Source organism: Coptis chinensis, chromosome 6 (assembly GCF_015680905.1).
Source record: "Coptis chinensis isolate HL-2020 chromosome 6, ASM1568090v1, whole genome shotgun sequence".
In the NCBI taxonomy this organism is placed as follows: domain Eukaryota; kingdom Viridiplantae; phylum Streptophyta; class Magnoliopsida; order Ranunculales; family Ranunculaceae; genus Coptis; species Coptis chinensis.
The window spans coordinates 44,844,649-44,864,839 of NC_141461.1; the positions used below are offsets into that span (position 1 = coordinate 44,844,649).

The 20,191-nt window shown below is 37.4% G+C and overlaps 2 protein-coding genes across 13 annotated transcripts in view; both read right to left on the reverse strand.

Moving 5' to 3' along the window:
* Positions 1-929: 929 nt before the first annotated feature.
* LOC147493171 (receptor-interacting protein) lies at positions 930-6,394 on the reverse strand. The gene is made up of 3 exons (XM_086566694.1): positions 6,162-6,394; positions 5,906-6,057; positions 930-1,510 (listed from the first exon to the last, which is right to left on the reverse strand). Exons 1-3 carry the CDS (start codon positions 6,262-6,264, stop codon positions 1,343-1,345), a joined length of 423 nt encoding a protein of 140 aa, XP_086422820.1. The 5' UTR covers positions 6,265-6,394; the 3' UTR covers positions 930-1,342.
* Positions 6,395-7,293: 899 nt separating this feature from the next.
* Positions 7,294-20,191, reverse strand: part of LOC147493172 (histidine--tRNA ligase, cytoplasmic-like) — a 30,385-nt gene continuing 17,487 nt past the window's right edge. For 5 of the 12 annotated variants that reach the window (XM_086564269.1, XM_086564271.1, XM_086564268.1 and 2 more), the window contains one exon: positions 7,294-7,741. In XM_086564269.1, coding sequence (XP_086420395.1) covers positions 7,449-7,741 — 293 coding nt within the window. In that variant the 3' untranslated portion in view covers positions 7,294-7,448. Of the gene's footprint in view, positions 7,742-13,286; positions 13,319-17,552; positions 17,922-18,438; positions 18,522-18,594; positions 18,656-20,191 lie in introns of those variants that run through there. The other 7 variants (XR_015197629.1, XR_015197628.1, XM_086564273.1 and 4 more) reach the window with 5 other exon arrangements.

A 20,191-nucleotide genomic window follows, 5' to 3' on the forward strand; every position in this document is an offset into this window, starting at 1 on the left:
ATTTCTCTCAATTCAAACATCCCTACCTCACCACTAATACTTTCAGAAGTAATAGACATCGAATTTTTCTATAAACAAAATCAAAATCATAGACAAGAAAAGAAAAAAAAGACAAAAGCACGCACCTGTTTTGGAGAAGAATAAGAAGATGGTTAGTTTAAGTTTTTTCTTTCTTCACAACTGATGGCAACTGAAAAGTCTTGGAAAACGAACCAACTAATAACTGCACAAAACCCAAAAGAAAAGTTGGCGTACCCAAAAACCCAAAATCATTACATATACTGACCACGCCAACAAAAGCGGCGTGACTTGGGCACACAAATCAGAAATTCCTTTTTCCCGCATAATTTCCAAAATTTTTGATTTTCAAAAGCCCACCAACTATGCGATACGTGTTTACTGTTTCAACTTTATTCTTTTCAAACCGTCTCATCCTAACGAGTCAAACAGCCTGTAAAGAATAAAGAGGGTTGTGTAAGTACCCTCTGTTCTCAGACGTTCACTACATCACACATGTCTAACCTATCAGGTCGTATCCTCACACCTCGTACTACGCCTCAAAGACGTAATCATGACCCAAACTCAGGTCGTCCCAAATATTAGATACAACCATACATGGAAACAAATGATCTACCGCGATCCTAAAGCTCAGTCAATGCACCAATGAATAAGACATTTACTTTGTAACAGCAGAAGTAATGATGGATCATCAAGATAGCACAAAATATGGATCTACACTTGATAACGGCCTTGAGCAAATAATGAAGGTCAGCTCAAACATCTATAAGTAGAGAGAGATGAACTACGTAAGGCTTGATTCAAGTTCACCCAAGAAACTTGATACGTAGGCAACTCTTATCTCAAGAAAGAATGCAGTCATTTCCTACCAACCTCAACATCAAGTTGTAGATACAAATCCACACCTCTACTAAAGAAAAATGATGAGTGATTCAATCATTCAGTGTCAAGAAAGAACTGAAAGATTCAAAGATCTATATGGTACAATCAATGCAATTAATGTTCTAGATACAAAGACTGTTGGATAAGGTTATTACTGAAGAAATGTAATAGCTGCCAATCTGCCATAAGAATAAGTTAATAACCAATTAAGCTATATCTTCAATTCGTTAATGAGATTGTAAACTTAAAGAAGTTTGCTGATGGATAAACCAATGACAGCAAAAGTTGCGATGCATATGACAAATCTCCTCAATTGTAAGTTTATAATCACCACTGTAAGAGAATGCAGTGATGGGTTCCACCTTTTTTCATTGTTTGGGCTCCACCTTTGACATCTTGTGCTGTACCATTGAGCCCCGGCCCATCTTACAGAAGTGACAACCTAAATTTGGAAGTTAGAATCATCCCATTGGAGTACTGCAGAATCCAAGTTCTGCTCTCTTTTCAGTTTATCCTTAACAAACCAGTCAGTAACCCTCCCGGCATTTAGCTCTTCAATGGGAAAACTTTCTTGTTCTGAGATCACCTTGAGTAGGTTCAGTGAAGAGATCTGAAAACACAAGTATCACATTACATCATATCAACCAGCTAAGAGAAATGTTAAGCTAGTAGGTAGAAAGATTGATAGTGGGATGTGACGTACTCAAGGTTTTTGTCAACCTTTAACATCATTTGGTATATTATAATCTCAATCGATCTTCGAGTATATGAAGAGTACTCTGGGCTCCTAGTGAAGGCTCATGGAGTGCATATATGTTGGTTAAGACTCAACAAAATCCAAAAAAATATGGGTTAACTGCCCCCTCCCCCAATTAGGTATCCCCTACAAAAAAATAAAATAAAAATCAAATTGAGTTGACAGTGTGTTTTTTGTGTGAATTTGGAAGAGACCCTAATTTTCCTAGTGGGAAATCCTAATTGGCCTCATCTAGTGGGGTAATGCTACTTAACCCAAAAAATATTGTATTTCCGGCCTCTACGTTCTCAAACTTGAGTGCAATAACGCATTCCCTGTGGAAGATAATACATTCTCTACGGACTCTACCAGTTTTCAAATTATTTGAGTGCGCAGTATGGAAACTAGTGGCTGTTTTTGGCAGAGTAAAATCCAATAAGATTTGTGAATCATGCAACAAAATAGACATTGCAAAAAGCGGCAATTCAAGAAGTAACAATAGTAACAACCAAATGCATTTTCTCCCTGTACAATTAGTTGACAAATCAAACTCAGAGGTTCATAAGGGTGGAAAACATACTGTGAGGGAGTAATATTCACATCTAATGAATATTAGAGACACGGTCCAAAGATAAAAGCGAAGTACCACACCGACCTCATGTCAACGCCCTCAAAGCTTGCTTCATAAGCAGTTCGCCTCATGTAGGTGGTCTACTTCAGCTCGCTCCAGGATAACGGAGGTCAAACAGACGATCTCACGCAGAACGCCTCGACTTATGACATCATCTCTTATCCATATGCGATCATTACCAAAGGTGTACTTTCACAAACCACTGCCGCAAGCTACTTGTCCAGACTGCCACTACCTATGAAGACAGTTTTCACATGCTCTCCTGATCTCCACCCCACGTTTGTGATACCCTTTACACGTGGTGGGCAAGAATACACTCTCAACATCTATAAATACCACCTACATGAACTACGTCAGACCTGATTCTTCGCTCCCTCACAAAATCGAGAGCAAGATACGTAGGCAGTTCGCTCATCAACGAACTCGGTCTTATCAATATCCAATCCTCTTCCTCTTCCACCCGTATATGTAAGGGGAAAACACGTCTTTACATTGGCGCCGTCTGTGGTCTCGATTACTTGAGAAACCACTTTTACACAACTCAAAAACTCAAAAACTCAAAAACCAACAGTTCTCAAGCCCACGAAGCATGGAAAGCCTCGAAGCTCAAGTCTAGAGTTTAGTCGGTCACCTAGGCATAATGAACGGGCACATTACCCTGCTCCAGCAAGAAAAGTCTCCAAATTAATAGTTTTTTTTTTTTTTTTTGTTCTAATTTCTTTTGGATATTAGTTCGATCTAGTGCAGGTCAATCAAGCTCCATGCACACAAGGGGCTAGCCACAGCCATTTCCGAACTGGGGCTAGTCATTATCATCTCAATAGGCTCAATTCAGTTATTATGATCCATGCATCTCCAAAATTACTACTATTAGTTCGTACTAACTCTTTGGTGCTAGCTCGCATTTTTATTTTTACAGGTTAATGAAGCTCCAAAACTGGGGCTAACTATAGTCACGCCAATTCAAGGCTAGCTATTGACGATGATCTCCAAAGCAAGATGCCCACGGACTCACTCGGGTCACAACACCCAGCTGAATATAACGCTCATTCAAGCTCAAACGCTACATAGCGTCACCACTTCTCTCCTGTTGTCAAGACCCCGTGAGGTCGCACTCAACTCCTGCCGTTAAGATCTCCATCCTCCCGGCCGAAACAATCACCTAAGACCCGACCGAGGTCGCTTCATCTTCTACGCTAGTTCAAAGATGAGGAAACCACTCACGGCTCATTCTCTACGTAACAAAACACTCTTAGGAGTTCAAAGCGTTTCAAACGTAACGCCTCGAGCTTCTGGGCTCATAGTTTTCTCCGAAGTCTCGCTAGTTGAGGACCTATACTCCTAGGATCAACTCCGCGAGAACGCCTCCAAAGAAGCGGCCGCCCTCGGGGGGCTACATACGCCTTCCGCGAGCAAAGCGCCGGTAAAGTAGCACGGGGGCTGGGCATACGCCTCAGGAAGCAAAACGGGCCGGGGGGCAAAGACGCTCGGGCTGGGCATACGCTACCTCTGGAAGCAATGGGCGGCCCCGGGGGGCAAAGACTACGGGCTATATACTCTCGCAGCAAAGCGCCCAGCCGCAAAGACATTCGGGGGCTACATACGCTCTCCGTGAGCCATACGCTTTCTTAAGCTAACACGCCCTGGGGCCGAAGCAAAGACGCCTCGGGGCTATACATACGCATACCGCGGAGCAAAGCGCCCTAAAGGAGCAAAGACGCCCTCAGGGGCTATATACGCTCTCCGGAAAGCAAAGCGCCCCTGGCCGAAAGCAAAGACGCCCTCAAGGGCTACATACGCCTCAGCGCAAAGCACTCCGGCCGAAAGCAAAGACGCCTCGGGGCTACATACGCTCTCCGCGAAAGCAAAACGCTCCCGAAAGCAAAGACGCTTGGGGCTACATAAGCTCTCCGTGAGCAAAACGCTCTCAGGAGCTTACAGGCTCATAGCCTCTCCGAGTCTCGCTAGTTGAGGACCTATACTCCTAGGATCAACTCGCGAGAACGCTCCCAGCGAGCAACACGCCCTCAGGGGCTAAATACGCTCTCCGCGAGCAGAACGTTCTCAGGAGCTTACAGGCTCATAGCCTCTCCAAATCTCGCTAAGTTGAGGACTATACTTCTAGGATCAACTCAGTGAGAATACTCTCCGTGAGCAATACGCTTTCATAAGCTAACATGCTCTCCGCGGAACAAAGACTCTCCCGAGCTTTATGTGCTCCATAGCCTCTCCAATTCTCGCTAGTTGAGGACCCACATCTCGGGATTAACTTCGGTGAGAACGCTCCGGAAAGCGTAACGCTTCCACAAGCGCTACAAGGTCCTTGACCTACGCCTCCGGCGAAAGCGTATCGCTTCCATAAGCGCTACAAGGTCCCTTGACTCCACCGGAGCAACACACTTACATACGCTTAGAATGAACACTCGAGCTCTCTAAGGGTCCCTCGACCTACGCCAACTCAAGGCAAAACGCCTCTCACGAGCCAACCATTTATTCGAACTAAAAACTCTCTTCTCCAAAGACTATATGCTTTCAGAGCTCCAAGGCTACTTAACTCGCTACAAGACTCTCAAAAGTTATGCTAAACACGTGCCAATCACGTGTTTGCTTCAATCCACCACCGCTTTGCTATATAATACCTGAACGATCTCTCCAAATACGGTGACTATTTCTATTCACATTTGTTCGCCTCCTCACATATGCTAAACACGTGGCACCATTCTTTCTCGCCAGATCACTTCTCAGGTATATAAAGTTTCCACCAAAAGGGGGGAGTGTGAGGGAGTAATATTCACATCTAATGAATATTAGACACGTGTCCAGCATAAACAGAAGTACCACACCGACCTCATGTCAACGTCCTCAAAGCTTGCTTCATAAGCAGCTCGCCTCATGTAGGTGGTCTACTTCAGCTCATTCTAGGATAACGCAGGTCAAACAGACGATCTCACGCAGAACGCCTCGACTTATGACATCATCTCTTATCCATATGCGATCATTACCAAAGGTGTACTTTCACAAACCACTGCCGCAAGCTACTTGTCCACTCCACATCATCACAGCAAACCTATGAAGACAGTTTTCACATGCTCTCCTGATCTCCACCCCACGTTTGTGATACCCTTTACACGTGGTGGGCAAGGATACACTCTCAACATCTATAAATACCACCTACATGAACTACGTCAGACCTGATTCTTCGCTCCCTCACAAAATCGAGAGCAAGATACGTAGGCAGTTCGCTCATCAACGAACTCGGTCTTATCAATATCCAATCCCCTTCCTCTTCCACCCGTATATGTAAGGGAAAAACACGCCTTTACACATACGAAAATATTTAGTTTTTAAGCTTATAAATGTCACATAGAGCTACAACTTATTTGATAATTGTGTATTTAATCACCTTTGGTGATAGACGTCTGTGATTAGCTATGATATTAGAGTACACAGGATAATATCCTGACATCACAAGATGCTGTAAGTGGTAAGGCTGTGATGGAAGAACTAACAAATTTATCACACACACTCGATATTTCGTTAACGGCTTTGAGATGAGGCCATGAGGGTAAGGTAATCCTAACAATTTAACACATCTAAAAATCAAAGACATATTGATATCTAACAAACAGTAGTCTTACCGTTAATCGACAGAGAAATCGTTCGTGAGTGCTCAGTCCTGACATATCTACCAGACCAGCCTCTTCAAGAGACAAGAAACTTTTCCTTTCGTTATTTCCTTCTCCTTGAGATACTTTCACCACAAAAAGCTTTCTATTCACAACCCTTCTTCCTGTGAAGGTACATATTTTCTTTCCAATGTATACTCAGAATAAGCTTACACCAACTATATAAAGAGCAAAATAAAAGTAGGAACAGAGTTCAATTGGCATATACCTTGATGAAGTGGTTGATGAGTTTGCTGCTTTTGAAGCTTCAATAATGGATGGATAACTATTGGTGAATGTAGATGGAATTTACAGGGCTTTAGTGAAAGCATGTTTTAGACTGTGGCCTTCGTTTGGAGGGAGAAGAGAAGAGAGATTATGAGGGGTGTATGGCTGTTTGGAAGCTTCCAAGTTTTAGAGGAGATAATGCTTGATATCTCTAGACAGGAAAAGCTAAGGTGGTTGTTTTTGTTTAGTTACTAAGAAGGCTACGTTCCTTGCTGAATAGGACCAAAAACAAACAAGCAAAGGCCACAAAACAACCAGCACATTCCTTGCTGTACTAGACACTAGACAGTCTAACAAAACTAACACTATCACCTCCTTATCCATTCCCTAATCCCAATTAATTTTGGGCCATACCAAGTAATGATAATGCTAGCAGCTGATATAGTTGATAAACTGAGAAAGAGTCCTATATAGAAAGTGCACAGAGCAGGACACGCTTGAGCCATTTTGGTACTGAGGCTGAGTCCAATGGCTCCCTATCCCCATACAAGGGGAGTCACTTCCGGTGGTTTTTATTCTCTATCTCCAAATTACTCTTTCCATATAATGAGCAATTGGTTTTTACTCTATCTCCAAATTACTCTTCATATATAATGAGCAATTTAGAGAATACAGAGTACGTTTGACGCAAGTTGGTTTGGCATAAAATAAAATTATTCTTCATTTGGCGCTAATTGATCTGGCGAATATATTTTTTTTTTTTGGTTGTGGGGCCAGATGAAAGATGAAGTGGGGTAGAAACCGTAGAATTATAGGGATCTCATTCTACGCCATATGAATTGACTTAATATTGCTGCAACCATTGGACACAATATTCAATTTTGTATCTGTAAAACACTTTTTTTATGGGATACAGATGCAGAGTCCAAAACCATGGAATCAGCCAAACCAGTGGCAAGCAAATTTTGTCCTCTAAAATTATGTAGACTCAAATATTCTCATACATGGGGATTTCGAGCTTAAGGGTAGAAAACTCGAACCAGTAACAGTCTTCTTGTTTGTTTTTCAACTACCCTCGCCATATATATATATATATATACTGTTTAAAAGAAAACAACAACAAAAAACAAAAATGTGTGAACTGGCAGTCTGGCATTCATTTTACCCAATTGTGGTTCCTGAAATATCCACCTTAACAACTCTCTTGTGAACTATGTAAAAAAGTAAGAATAAATGCCATTACAATCAAATACATCCAATTGTAATGGTTTGTGCAATGGTGTGTTCTTCAAACGCTCGCTAAGCTCCTCAACCATCGTCCCTGCTCTGATTTTTTTATCCGTTTTTTCTCAACATCCTTTAAGGTGACAACACCTCCGTTTCTTTCCTCATCACCCTCAATTATCATCCATGGAATACTCGAGTCTACAGCACGATCAATCAGTTTCTTGACCTTTTTATTGACCATGAATTCTGCTTTCAAGTTGGAGCGCCAGAACTCACTAACCAATTCAGTAGCTCGAGGCAGGTCATCCCCAACAATACCAACTAGAACCTGCGTTTTTGTTTTGCTTGGACAGCCTGCCAATATGAGAAATAAAAAATGAGAAGACAACCTTCAACATTAAAAAAATTTGGTACCCGAGCACAAACGCAGAGGATAATGGCTCAAAAAAAGTCTTCAGACCTCAACAAAAATCAGTTAATCAATCCACACGAAAGGGTAACACCAATTGCCTCGTACACATAACACAAATTTACAAACTATATGTACAAGCAGAAGGACGTGTAAGTCAAATAAGTCAACACAGAGAATAGTTCAGAAGCAACGCCATAGAAATAACCAATGTTCTAAAAATTGCTAGGCGGTAGTCGGACGGTAGGGGAGCGCCTAGGCCTTAGGCGCTTCAGACGGCTAAGCGCTTAGGCGGTTTTATTTAATTAATTATTTAAATATATATGTATAATTATTATTTTTTCTCTGGATAAAACATGTTATTGGAATGAAATGATGTCACTAAAATTTGGAATAGTGGTATTAAGGTAATATAGTCTTTCTCTAGAAAAGTGTGGTTATAATTTTTGTTTTTTTTTGTAAGGGCACGTGCACGTGCACAGAGACTAGTTGCAAATCTTTATATATATATAATAGCAGTCCCTTTTCCTGGTCTCTAAGGGTGTCCACGTCAGCAACTTTTAAGTACCCTTTTTACTCACGAGAAATTAGGAGATGGAAAAAAAAATTGCGGGAAATAAGAAGAGAAAAAAGGAATTATACGGTGACTCCCCCACAAATAAGATTCTAAACCCCACGAGTCCCCGAAAAGTTTCTTTCTCCACCTCCTCAATTCACGAGAAAAGCTCCAAATTGTGAATTCCCTCAAGGGCAGCTTTGTCCATATTTTTGGTGGAACTGTAGTAATTGCTCTACTTCAAACCAAACACTTAAACTTATGATCTTTTCGATGATATTATTCTACTTTCGGGACGGACATTGAAGCCAAGGGTTTTAGATGTCCCGAAAAGAAAGGATTCTGACTACTCAACCAATTACATTCTATTCCTATCATTTGAATTATAAATTTTGTGCGCATTTTTAGTTGTCAATTTTGTCAAACTAAGTAGAATGTTAAGATCCGACTGTAATTCTTCTCATACGTAACATCAAGAAAAGAAAGACCAAGATCTTGGGCCAATAAAGGCTTAACCCTATTCCTATGTTTACGTCCGTGAATTTTACGACGATTCCGGTCGTTCCATGTTGGCCGCAAGCAAGGGCAAGAACTCAAAGACCCCTTTTGACAAGAGAAAGAGCCACCCCCGGCCGCTTCGACAACTTTTGAGTATGGTGTCAAGAAAAAGAGCTTTTGAAAGCTTGCTTTTCAAGGGAATGGTCAGCTGATGAAGAGGAATTCCTTTGTGTATATCTTCAAAATGATGCAAGTGAGTACCTAAAATTTGTAATCCATCATTAGCTTATATCGATGTAGTTCTCGTTCGACGTAAGAAATTTAACTAAATTAAGTCCGGTTGTGTTCGAAAGTTAGCGGCCAATTGAAATTATTGTTGTTTAGCAAATTCTTTCAACACAATGAAGACATGAAATATGAAACAGCTTATTTAGAATTGTTGTTCTATGGGCAATCACCGAAAGCGCCTTTGTTGGCAGATATATTGAATGACAATCGGTTAACGGAGAGATTCCAACCACTTTGGGAGTTGTTAAGACTCTCGAGATTCTCGTAAGTTGCTTTTCGATCATATGTGCTCACCTTTATATAGTTTGTTCACTTCTTCTCGATCTATGTTGGTTTACATGCCATCGTTTCTCCGCTTCTTCAACAAATGGAATTTGATAGGAACGCTCTAATCGGGACAGTTCCTTCCAACCTTAACAACCTTACTAGCCTCAACGAATCGCGGAGAAAACTATGTTATTGCTTGAACCTCGTAGTAGTTCTCACGCATGTTGGTCGAGATTTCCGACAATGTTCCTTTTCACTATTCTCTTTTTTCAAGGCAATTAGCAAACAACCGCCACAGTCCAAGACTGATCTAACAGAATAAACTTCCTCAATTATGTGTAAGATAGAGTTTATGTTAAATAGATCCGATTAAATTTGATGTTTTTTTTTTTTGCATCCCGTTGTCTCCTTCTTACAGCGCCTAAGTCTAACTATTGGATGCAGCCTAGCTTATTGTTTGTTTATTACCCGGGGACTTGAGCAACAACTCATTTGATCCATCCGAAGCTCCAAAATGGTTCTCAACCATACACTCCCTCACGACTTTGTGAATTTTCTTTCGCACTTTCTTCGGATACTAGGAATCGAAAGTGTTTGTACTTTTACTCAATTATCTATTGATTGAAACACCTTTTATGGTGAATGACCGGGGTGATGGAAAATGGGAATCTTCATGGAGTTGTGTCGCGAAACTCTATTTAGCTTTCCACGCCTACGTAAAGTGTAAAATTTGCTTTTTACTATTTTGTTTTTGTTTTTTTTTTTTAAAAAAATCAATCGAGTAAGATGCACAGATCTTAAATTTGGAGCATCCAACACAAAACCCAAATTGTTCTTGGAACTTAAATATTATTATGCAAACTTTAAATTCCCTCGTGTGGGATTATACTATATGTATCACAAGTACCAATATATACTGACTAGAAGTTTTAATATATATGCACTAATATAAAAGCTAATGCTTTTACAATTGAGGAATGATGTATACCCTCTTAGAAGTCCATTTTGCCAACGCTTCTACTACCCATTTCCCCACCACCTCATCTCGATATCTTTTCACTAACAATGTGAATGTAAAGCCCAACACCTAAAGATGGTTGGGTTTATGAAGTTCAATGCACTTCACCACCTTCTAAGGACTTCTCATCAGCCTCACCTCTTTCAGGTACGTTTCTTTCTCTTTCTTCTTTCTCCTCAAATTCAAATGGTTCTTCTTCAAAAGTTCTTAATAAACCATCTAGGAAGTAGGAAATTTTAGCCCCAAAGGAAGCCAACCATAAAAAAAAAAGACTAAATCCACATACTGCTCCAATACCAAGAATTTGTGGTAAAAAGCAAAAGACAGGGAGTAAATCTTGATAAATTCAAACCAATTTTCTCGCATGACATATCATGTATATATCTTTGAATAATTTCATAAGTTGAGTTACAATTATGTGGCAATTGCATGTCATAATACCAACTGGTGATTCGGGTTAACGTATGTGGGTACCCATTCTTTGGATTTTAGTCCTTTGGTTTTTAGCTTTTGTTATCGATCAAAAATGGGGGTAGTGTTATGTGTTTTGTTTCATTTCATTAATTTTTATATTCTTATAGTACTTAGTGTCCTGTGTTAAGTTGGATGCTTTTGAAATGGGTTCGAGATGTAGGACATCATTGCATTGGCATTCATCCTTTAATTCTAAATATACATCAACAAAGCAATTTATATGCCACTTACATCAATAGTCCCAACAGAGTCATACTTCTTCATCTAGACGGATAGAATTAGTCATCGCTAGTATGTTGCCATGAGCTATGTATATACATCATCGATCCGCTTTTCATACATGTATAGTGCAACTTGGATTTGTGGTTGCTCTATTTATGCATAAAAATCACGATCTATATTATAGTTTTGTTTCGACCAAACTAACTAAGCCAAAAGTACTATACTTGCTTTCTCTCTTTCTCCCCCGCTTTTGCATTTCTATATGATGATGTATTTTTCAAATTCAAATTTATATAATGATGCTTGATAAGGGGTGTTCTATGTACTTGGTGTAAAAGCATGAATTCTACTTCTATTTTTGGCATGTAAGGTAGTCAAAGGTAACCGCAATATAATATGTGGTGAGTGGATGCCTAAAACTATTGTTACGCCACGCTTTATGATACGCCTTCTATATTTTCAGCATGCTACGGTTCTACACGATAGTGATGAGACTTCAAGTACCTTCAATGGAGACTTAATGATGTTCCATGCCTATTAAGGTACTTGGTGCCTATTTAATTTGGTATAACCCGAGTCTTGAACTTGAGCTTGAAAGTGTGAATTGGTTTAAATCAACGCAGTTGTATCCCGCGGCTTATAATCTATTGTGTAATTTCTTTTATTCTATAGTTAAGTATGTGCTATAGAGCAAGAAACCATGAGTTGGTCCTCTTTTCAGCTCAAAGTGAGGCTATCCACGCCAGGGGACGGGGATTACGAAATCAGGAAGATTAAATTAGAAGTCTTTAACTGAAAAAGGAAAGCTAAACCCAACAAAAACTCAACGATTTAATTTATATCACTTAAAAATGTTCCTTCTCTGCTCCACAAGTGATAAACTAAACCCTACTCTTCACTATTTTCCCTTTGATATTGTGTCGTCCATGCTTATATTATCTATGAAGTAGAGAAGAAGCATAGAGGTTTGGCATCATCAAAGCACTCGCTCTCAAACTGGATTAATTAGCTGGACGTTCTGCCTTCTAGGTCTGATTTTCTCTCTTATTTCATTTTTGTATGAATTAAATTTTAGTTCCACTGGGAAATTAACAAACAAGTTTCCTAATTTGTTCTTTGGTGTTAATAAGTCATAGGTTATTTAGTTGCAAATTAAAGTAGGTATTTTGAATTTTGTGGGGTTGGGTGCCGTTTGTATCCATTGTAGATTATGGTCAAGCCATGCCTTTTCAGAGTTGTTACTTCCTGTCATTCGTTTAGTGTTTAATAAATATGTCAATACATACATTGTATAATGCACTCTTTGAACAATGAATCATACATTGTAAAATTCACTCTTTGTATTTATGGGTTTAACTTTGTTCTTTGATGCTTCTTTCATTAATAATTAAGATAATTTTTGTGAAAATTGATAAGATGATAGTAACATTATTGATAGATACCTTAAATGTGTATGTATGTAACAGAGATTATATGCTTAAAGAAAAGTTTTTTGATGACCGTGTGCAATTAATTTTGTTTCTTAGTGTCAAATTGCTATATTATATATTTATATTTTTCTTAATTATCGTGTATGTGTATGCATGTGTTTAGCGAGATTTGATACTTTAACTTTAGTTATATGGAATCTACAATGTGAATGCTTTATATACTAAAGAAACTACTTAGCTAGGCTCAAGCTAGATGGTTTCAAGGATCAATTTGAATATTTGGATATGCTTGAATGCAGGGATACGATTTATACTTCAAAAGATTGCTTTCGAGAGGATCACATAAGAAGATGATGAATGACAAAGTAGGCATCTCTCTCTCTCTCTCTCTCTCTCTCTCTCTCTAGCGTGCTTGCAAAGATACATGTTTTCAGGGCAATTATTGCTCATTTTGTTGCCGATCGAATAGATTCAGGGCAATCTACATTACTAACAATTTTCTTAATCACGTAACAATCGCAAATTAGCCACAAAGAAAAATCTTCATAGTGAACAGTTTTGATCTCAATCGGGGAACAATCTCAAGTCACAAAAATCTGACATTTATCATAGTGGCAGCTTTGTAACTGGGAAAATCAGTCTCACGCCTCGATGAAGCATTGCATGAAACTATCAATACGTAAGGCTCCTAGAGGAAACCATTTGATGCATATGGATTACACTGGGAATGGAAACTGTAAGAGAAAGCCTCCAATCAACAACTATGTACCTACGGACAAAGACAGTGTGAAGCCATAGACAAGCCTGTTAGGCTCAAAATTTTGTTCCGTAGCAAAAAGTCACTTCAGTTCAAATATTTAAGTAGTTTTTTGTTTTAGCTAAGTTATAAAAGCATAGCAAGGTTGTTATGGTTATTCTCTATAAAGATGAGCACTGTAGAAAGCGTACACTAATGTTGTACATCAAATAGTCCTTTATGTTTCGGCAAGTAAATTAAATAGTTATTACTTTCTAAGTTCTTCTCATCACCCTCACCCTTAAATAATCAGTTTCAAGTCTTTTGTGTCCAAATGAAATAAATGAAGAAGCCTGCTTTTGAGAAAGTTGTGCTTACCTACTTATTGATACCTAATAAAGCAAATTTTAGTTTTCTTTGGACTATAATTTAAAATATGTTATAAGATTATTTTGTGCATTCAAATATCTCTTCAACGTGTGCTCAAATATAAAATATTTTTTTGTCCGTGACAATTCCCCTCCATATAGCATTATGACGTGACAAAATTAAATGACTGAAAGCATAAGAGGTATTATTAATTACTATCATTACGTTTTCTTACTCGAATTTTTTTTAATTAATTTTGATAACTGTGATATGTAAATTAAACCCAATAGAAAATTGTCGATTTTTTGGTCTATAAAAATGTTATATATCGACATGGAAAACATAAGAGGTGTTACTAATTATTGTCATTAGTTTTTCTTACCAATATTTGTTTTAAATAATTTTGAAACTCTTTGCATGTAAAATCAACTAAGAAAATTATTGATTCCTACTAAGACGCGTTTATAACTTGGGAAATGCTAGAATTTCACTTAATTAAAATCACAAAACATACACAATATGGAAAAAGAATCACAGATTAATTAGAGTATGATGCTATTACCTATCACATGTTATTATATTATTTCAAGGTATTTTTTTGAGAATCCCACAAAGTTAGAAATCGAAACCGGATGCAACATTGCAACCGATAAAAAAAAAAAAAAAAAAAAAAAAAATTAACGGAAATCAAAAACTTGATGCAAATGCATTGAACTAATATCATAGAATAATGGCTTAACGGAATTGAAATTAGAACCCGTGATATAAATCCATTGAACTAATCTTAAAGAATAAATAGCTAGAAATTGAAAATTGGATGCAAATACATAATTAACGGAAAATCAGAAAATGATGCAAATGCATTAATCTAACTTCAAAGAATAATTAACATAAAATCGAAAATTGGATGAAATTGCATTAAACTAACATAAAAGAATAATTAACGGGAAATCAGAAACTAGATAGAAATAATAATTAACGGGAAATTGAAAACTCAATGCAAATGCATTGAACTAATCTAAAAAAAATAATTAACGGGAAATAAAAAAAATGGATGCAAATGTATTGAACTAACGTTAAAGAATAATAATTCACAGGAAATTGGTAACTAGATGCAAATGTATTAAACTAACTTCAATAAAGAATAATTAACGGGAAATCAAAAATTGGATGCAAATGTATTGAACTAACATCAAAGAAGAATAATTAACGGAAAATTAGTAACTGGATGCAAATGCATTGAACTAACCTTAAATAATAATAACTAACCGAAAGTCAGAAACCGGATGTAAATGCATTAAACTAACTTCAAAAAAGAATAATTAAAAAAAAAATAAAAAACTAGATGCAACTGCATTGAACTAACTTTAAAGAATAATTAACGGGAATTTGAAAACTATATGCAAATGCACATTAAACTAACCTCAAAGAACAACAATTAAAGGGAAATTGAAAACTAGATTTGCAATTGCATTGAACCAACCTAAAAAAATAATTAATGGGAAATCAGAAACTGGATGCAAATACAATGAACCAACCTCAAAAAATAATTAACATGAAATTGAAAACTAGATGTAAATGCATTGAACTAACCTCAAAACACAGTTGTATTGGGAATGTCTCGACAAATATAGTTTTACAGTACCGAACCGACTCATAAATATAACCAACCAGAACCGACCAGTTCAATTCGGTTTGGTCGGTTTGGTCGGTTTTGTCGATTCAGCCAGTTTTATGCACACCCCTACCTCATTGGGCATTCTTACAAAACTTTAATCGAACTTCTCTTATTAACAACAAAAAGAAGTCGAAATGTTTTATCAAGGGTGGGCTCTTTCTTTTTTATTGAGAGTGAGATTTTCACGTTGCAAGAAATTTAAATGAGTTTTACAGTACCGAACCGACTCATAAATATAACCAACCAGAACCGACCAGTTCAATTCGGTTTGGTCGGTTTGGTCGGTTTTGTCGATTCAGCCAGTTTTATGCACACCCCTACCTCATTGGGCATTCTTACAAAACTTTAATCGAACTTCTCTTATTAACAACAAAAAGAAGTCGAAATGTTTTATCAAGGGTGGGCTCTTTCTTTTTTATTGAGAGTGAGATTTTCACGTTGCAAGAAATTTAAATGAGTGATGAATATAATAATATGGGGATATTTATATCTCATAACTCTGCATAATTGTAAATATTTTTCAAAATAATTTAATATAACGACACCCGTTTGTAAGACGGGTTCGAAAGCTAGTAATCAACTAACATCAGCTCATATGCATCAATGCATGCCTCAAGTTCTAATCCGCGCCGGTAAGAATAAGATGGAGTAATCTTTATTTCAAGAGGTATTCCAAAGATAAAATTTCAGATTGATGTAAAATCCAAAGATAAGGATCACAAAAACTATCGATCTGGATCGATTTGAAGGAATTTGAATTCAATTCAATCACCCATATTTGTTTTTGCTTCCATTTTCAATTGAGGTTGAAACCAGTGCACGATTTACCAACTCTCTCCAATTTCTTCCCACTCATTTTCTTTCTTTTCGACACACCCCCAATTCTTATTTCAATTTGATCTCATCAGATCCGATCTAATTTGGACTCTATTTTTCTTCAAATCGATCCGATTTCAGCACCCTAACTCTTTCTTTCTTTCTCTTCCTTGAATCTCTCCAAAATTTCTTTTCAGAACCCGAGAAGAGAGACTACCGATTGATTTTGTAAGCCCTAGTGGTCCTTTTTAATTTAATTGGGCTTGTAACATTTAAGTCTGTCTTTTTTTTTTTCTTTTTTTTTTGGACCCTCTAAACCGTCCAGTCCCGCCTGGGCCGCCTAGGCCAATTAATCACCCGCCTGGGTCCTTCTAATCAGACCAACGATTTATAAAACGATTACATACAAAAACAGTTCGGCCAGGCACCGCCTAGCGCCTAGGTGCCGCCTAGGCCGTTTTTTAGAACACTGGAAATAACCAGCAACAAACCTTTTTTTTTTCTTTTTCCTTTTTTGCATGTTTTAGAAGAAACTAACAAAGGTATAAATCTGACTGGTAGCACGGATGAAAACACCAATGGTTACTGTTTTTACCGGCAACAGAAGGGGGTCATGAAAAAGCAGTAGAGTAAAAGAGATCAAAGGTTCTTCTTATGGTCTCGAATATAGTAATATTCCATGGCAATAGCACAAACGAATGAAGAGTCCAATGCATCTTATATATTTAGTTATTTACCCTTCATTTTCTATTTTGATCGGCAAAGAAAATTTAATTAAAGGACCATACACGAGGAAATTGAGGTAACCTACAAAACAAGCAAGCAAAAAGAAACAAATTTCCCCACCCCGACTGAAGAAATAAACCAGCCCCTCTCCCAAACAACACTGAATTCTTATCTAGAAATGAAACGATAAAACCGTCAAACCGATTATACTCTCAGGACCATGCTTCATCTCTCAGTCCTTGCACCTAAATTTAGGCTTATGGCCCCAAAGAGAAAAATCTATTTGATAACCACCTGGAATATGCTATATAGTTTTGCAATTATGCCTCACGAATTTCAGTAATTTCTCTTAGGATTCAAACTAAGCAACCTACATACTAATTAAGCTTGAAATTGTGCATAAAAAACCCAACCATCCATCTCTAAGCTAGAGCACTTGAGATGGAAATACACAGCCATATATTAGCAACAAATCTGTTTTCAAGGCTAGATCCTACTTCATCAAACCACCCAGTTTGCTTTCCAAACAACTATGTTGCATGGACTTCACCAATTCAAGACTTGCACACAGAAGTTTAGATCTACCTTCAAGTTGCTTCCTTGTTGAATTGGCTCCTCCACTACACCATTTGGGTGAATTTGCAACAATTGGGTTTTTTCATTAGTAACACTTATACAGCCGTTAGGAAATTAGTCACATATATTATCCGTTGGCAATGCAATCAACCGTTGCTTAAATAGTTGAATTATTTTGTAACATTTCTTTAGATATTTAGCAACGTTTACCCACCGTTAGAAACTAAGAAAAAAAAAAACAAGAAAAAGAATATTACATCGGAAAAAAAAAAAAAAAAACCGGGAGTATTTCACTTCGGGGCCATCGAAAAAAAAAAACAATAGAAGAAAAGGGAAAACAGATCAACTAAAGCTTCGACGAGTGGTGCTGCCCCTGCTGCCGTGAACTTCTTCTTCACTCGGTGAGTTGCTCTATCCTCGTCTTCCTTCTCGTTCGTCCTTCTCGTTCGAGATTTTCATTTTTTCGATCTACTGAAGAAAAGATTCTCATTAACCGAGGTGAGTAGTTGATGTTTAGGGTTTTATTATCTCATTTTGAACATATTTAATTTTATTAGTTGATTGTTGTTTATTATGCTGATTTTCAATGGATCAGTACAAGATTGTTTTTAATATGTAAAAGAGTGGATTTTGATGGTTCTAATTCAGATATCAAGTTTAGCTAAAGAATGATTTCTCGAGTTTTCTAATTAACAAGTTTATCTCTATTTCTAATGGTTCTAATTAGGATATCAATCAAGTTTGAGAGCTTTATGATTTCTCTCCGCTCATAAAGTATTGATTACCTTTTTTTTGGTCTGTTATTTTATGATTTTTAATAGTTTGGTTTGAACCAATGGTTTACTTTTAATCTCTTCTACAATGAGTAGTCAGATAAATTAAACTTGACCTAATCAGGTTTGTAAGTTAACGCTACCAAAGCACCAAGCCCTAATTCTATGTTCAACATTTCAACTATTATATATATAGCAATGATAAACAATACATACCGCTCCGATATGATGCTTAGCTCGAGATGAGCCTCCAGTTTCCTCAAGCCCAAGCCAAGCTATCGGATCAATCTCCAAATACCTAAAAAGCAATAAATCCTAAAACTCAGATATTTCGATATCAACAAAATTTGTGTGTGTGAAAGAGAGAGGACCTAAAAACGGGGCGAAGCAAGCCAGAAGATTCATGAACCCAAAGCTGAGGATCTTCTGAAACTGAGAGAAGAAACAAAATTGAAACCAAACATATAAAAAAATTCCACTTTGGCAAATAAAAAATTTGTTTTTTAATTAAAGGATCAAATTTTTTTTGTTTTCGTTAATGTAATGATCAAACTCTCACCTTTAAAGCTCCTCCTTTGTTTTTGTTTCTACGAGAGATTTACTTTATTTCTTTTTTGAGTTATTATTATATATACCTTCGTTGGTTGTTTCATACGTGTTCCAACTTAACATCCCGGTCTTCCCTAATGTAAAAAAAAGGATTGCGTTTGTAGGATTTATCGACAAGCCACTAAAGAAACGCGAATTGAACCGGGAACCATTTAGTAAAAATGATAGCCAAAGACTTACAAACTAATCTTATTTTTTTGTATAGCGTTTTTTTTTTTACATAAGCTATTAAACAAAAGCTATCTATGTGCCTTTTTCTAGTAGTGATGGTAGTTGATAGTACATATGAGTGTTTAAGTGTTACCGTGACGCTTGCATATAATCGGAAGATTGGAACTTATTTGCTTATTTTGTCTTAAATTCCTTAACTATATATAAACATGTTTTATTGTAGAATGAGTGAGCAAATTCAGAAAGTTTGGATGGACGAAAAAACAAGAGGTCCATACTTTATGAAGACGGGTTAGGGATTTTGTTTCATTTGCCAAAACAAAGTTGGGCTGGATGCTTTGTCCTTGCCCATGTAAAACCGTAGGAATAGGTTCCACTAGAATATGATGTGGTCGAAGATCATTTGAACCTAAACGGTATAGATCTTTCATACCGTGTATGGGTTTTACATGGTGAAAGACGCTTTACAAACTTCGATGGAGCATCCGGTGGTGGGAAACATGGAAGAAATAAACACCGAGGAAGAAGGGCTTGGAATAGGGAACTTTGTTGATGCTTATATGGGCCATGGTATTGAAATAGGAGATAATGAACCACCGCTTGTTCCTTAACCAGACTTGGGTAAGAGGTATCTTGACTACAAAAAAAAAAAAAAGTTTAAAAAAAATTGTATCCTTCTTGTGAGGGACCCGAGACAACACTTTCAGTAATTGTTGAACTTCACAATTTGAAGAAACAGTTTGGGTGGTCTGGGAATAGTGTGACAGCATTGTTGTCCATGTTGAGGAGATGGTTACCCAAAGAGAACACATTGCCGCTGAAATATCCTATAATGAAGCAAATGTTGAAAGACCTAGGGATGAAAGCCAAGTGCATTCATATGTGCGAAAATAATTGTATGCTATAATCGAAACTTGATTTTAAAATTTGGAGGAATGTCGCCATTGTAAAACCCTAGATATAAAGTCATAGCAGCAAAGGAGGGAAGGTTTCAAAAGAGCCTAACAAAGTGTTGAGACACTTTCCTCTCATTCCGGAGACTCAAGAGGTTATATACAATACCATGGATAGCACGCGGACATGACTTGGCATGCTAGATCAAAATCTTCATGGGATTATATGAGGCATCCAAAAGTGATTCTCGCCAATAGAAAGTATGTAAAGAGAAGTATGAAGAATTTGCAGAGA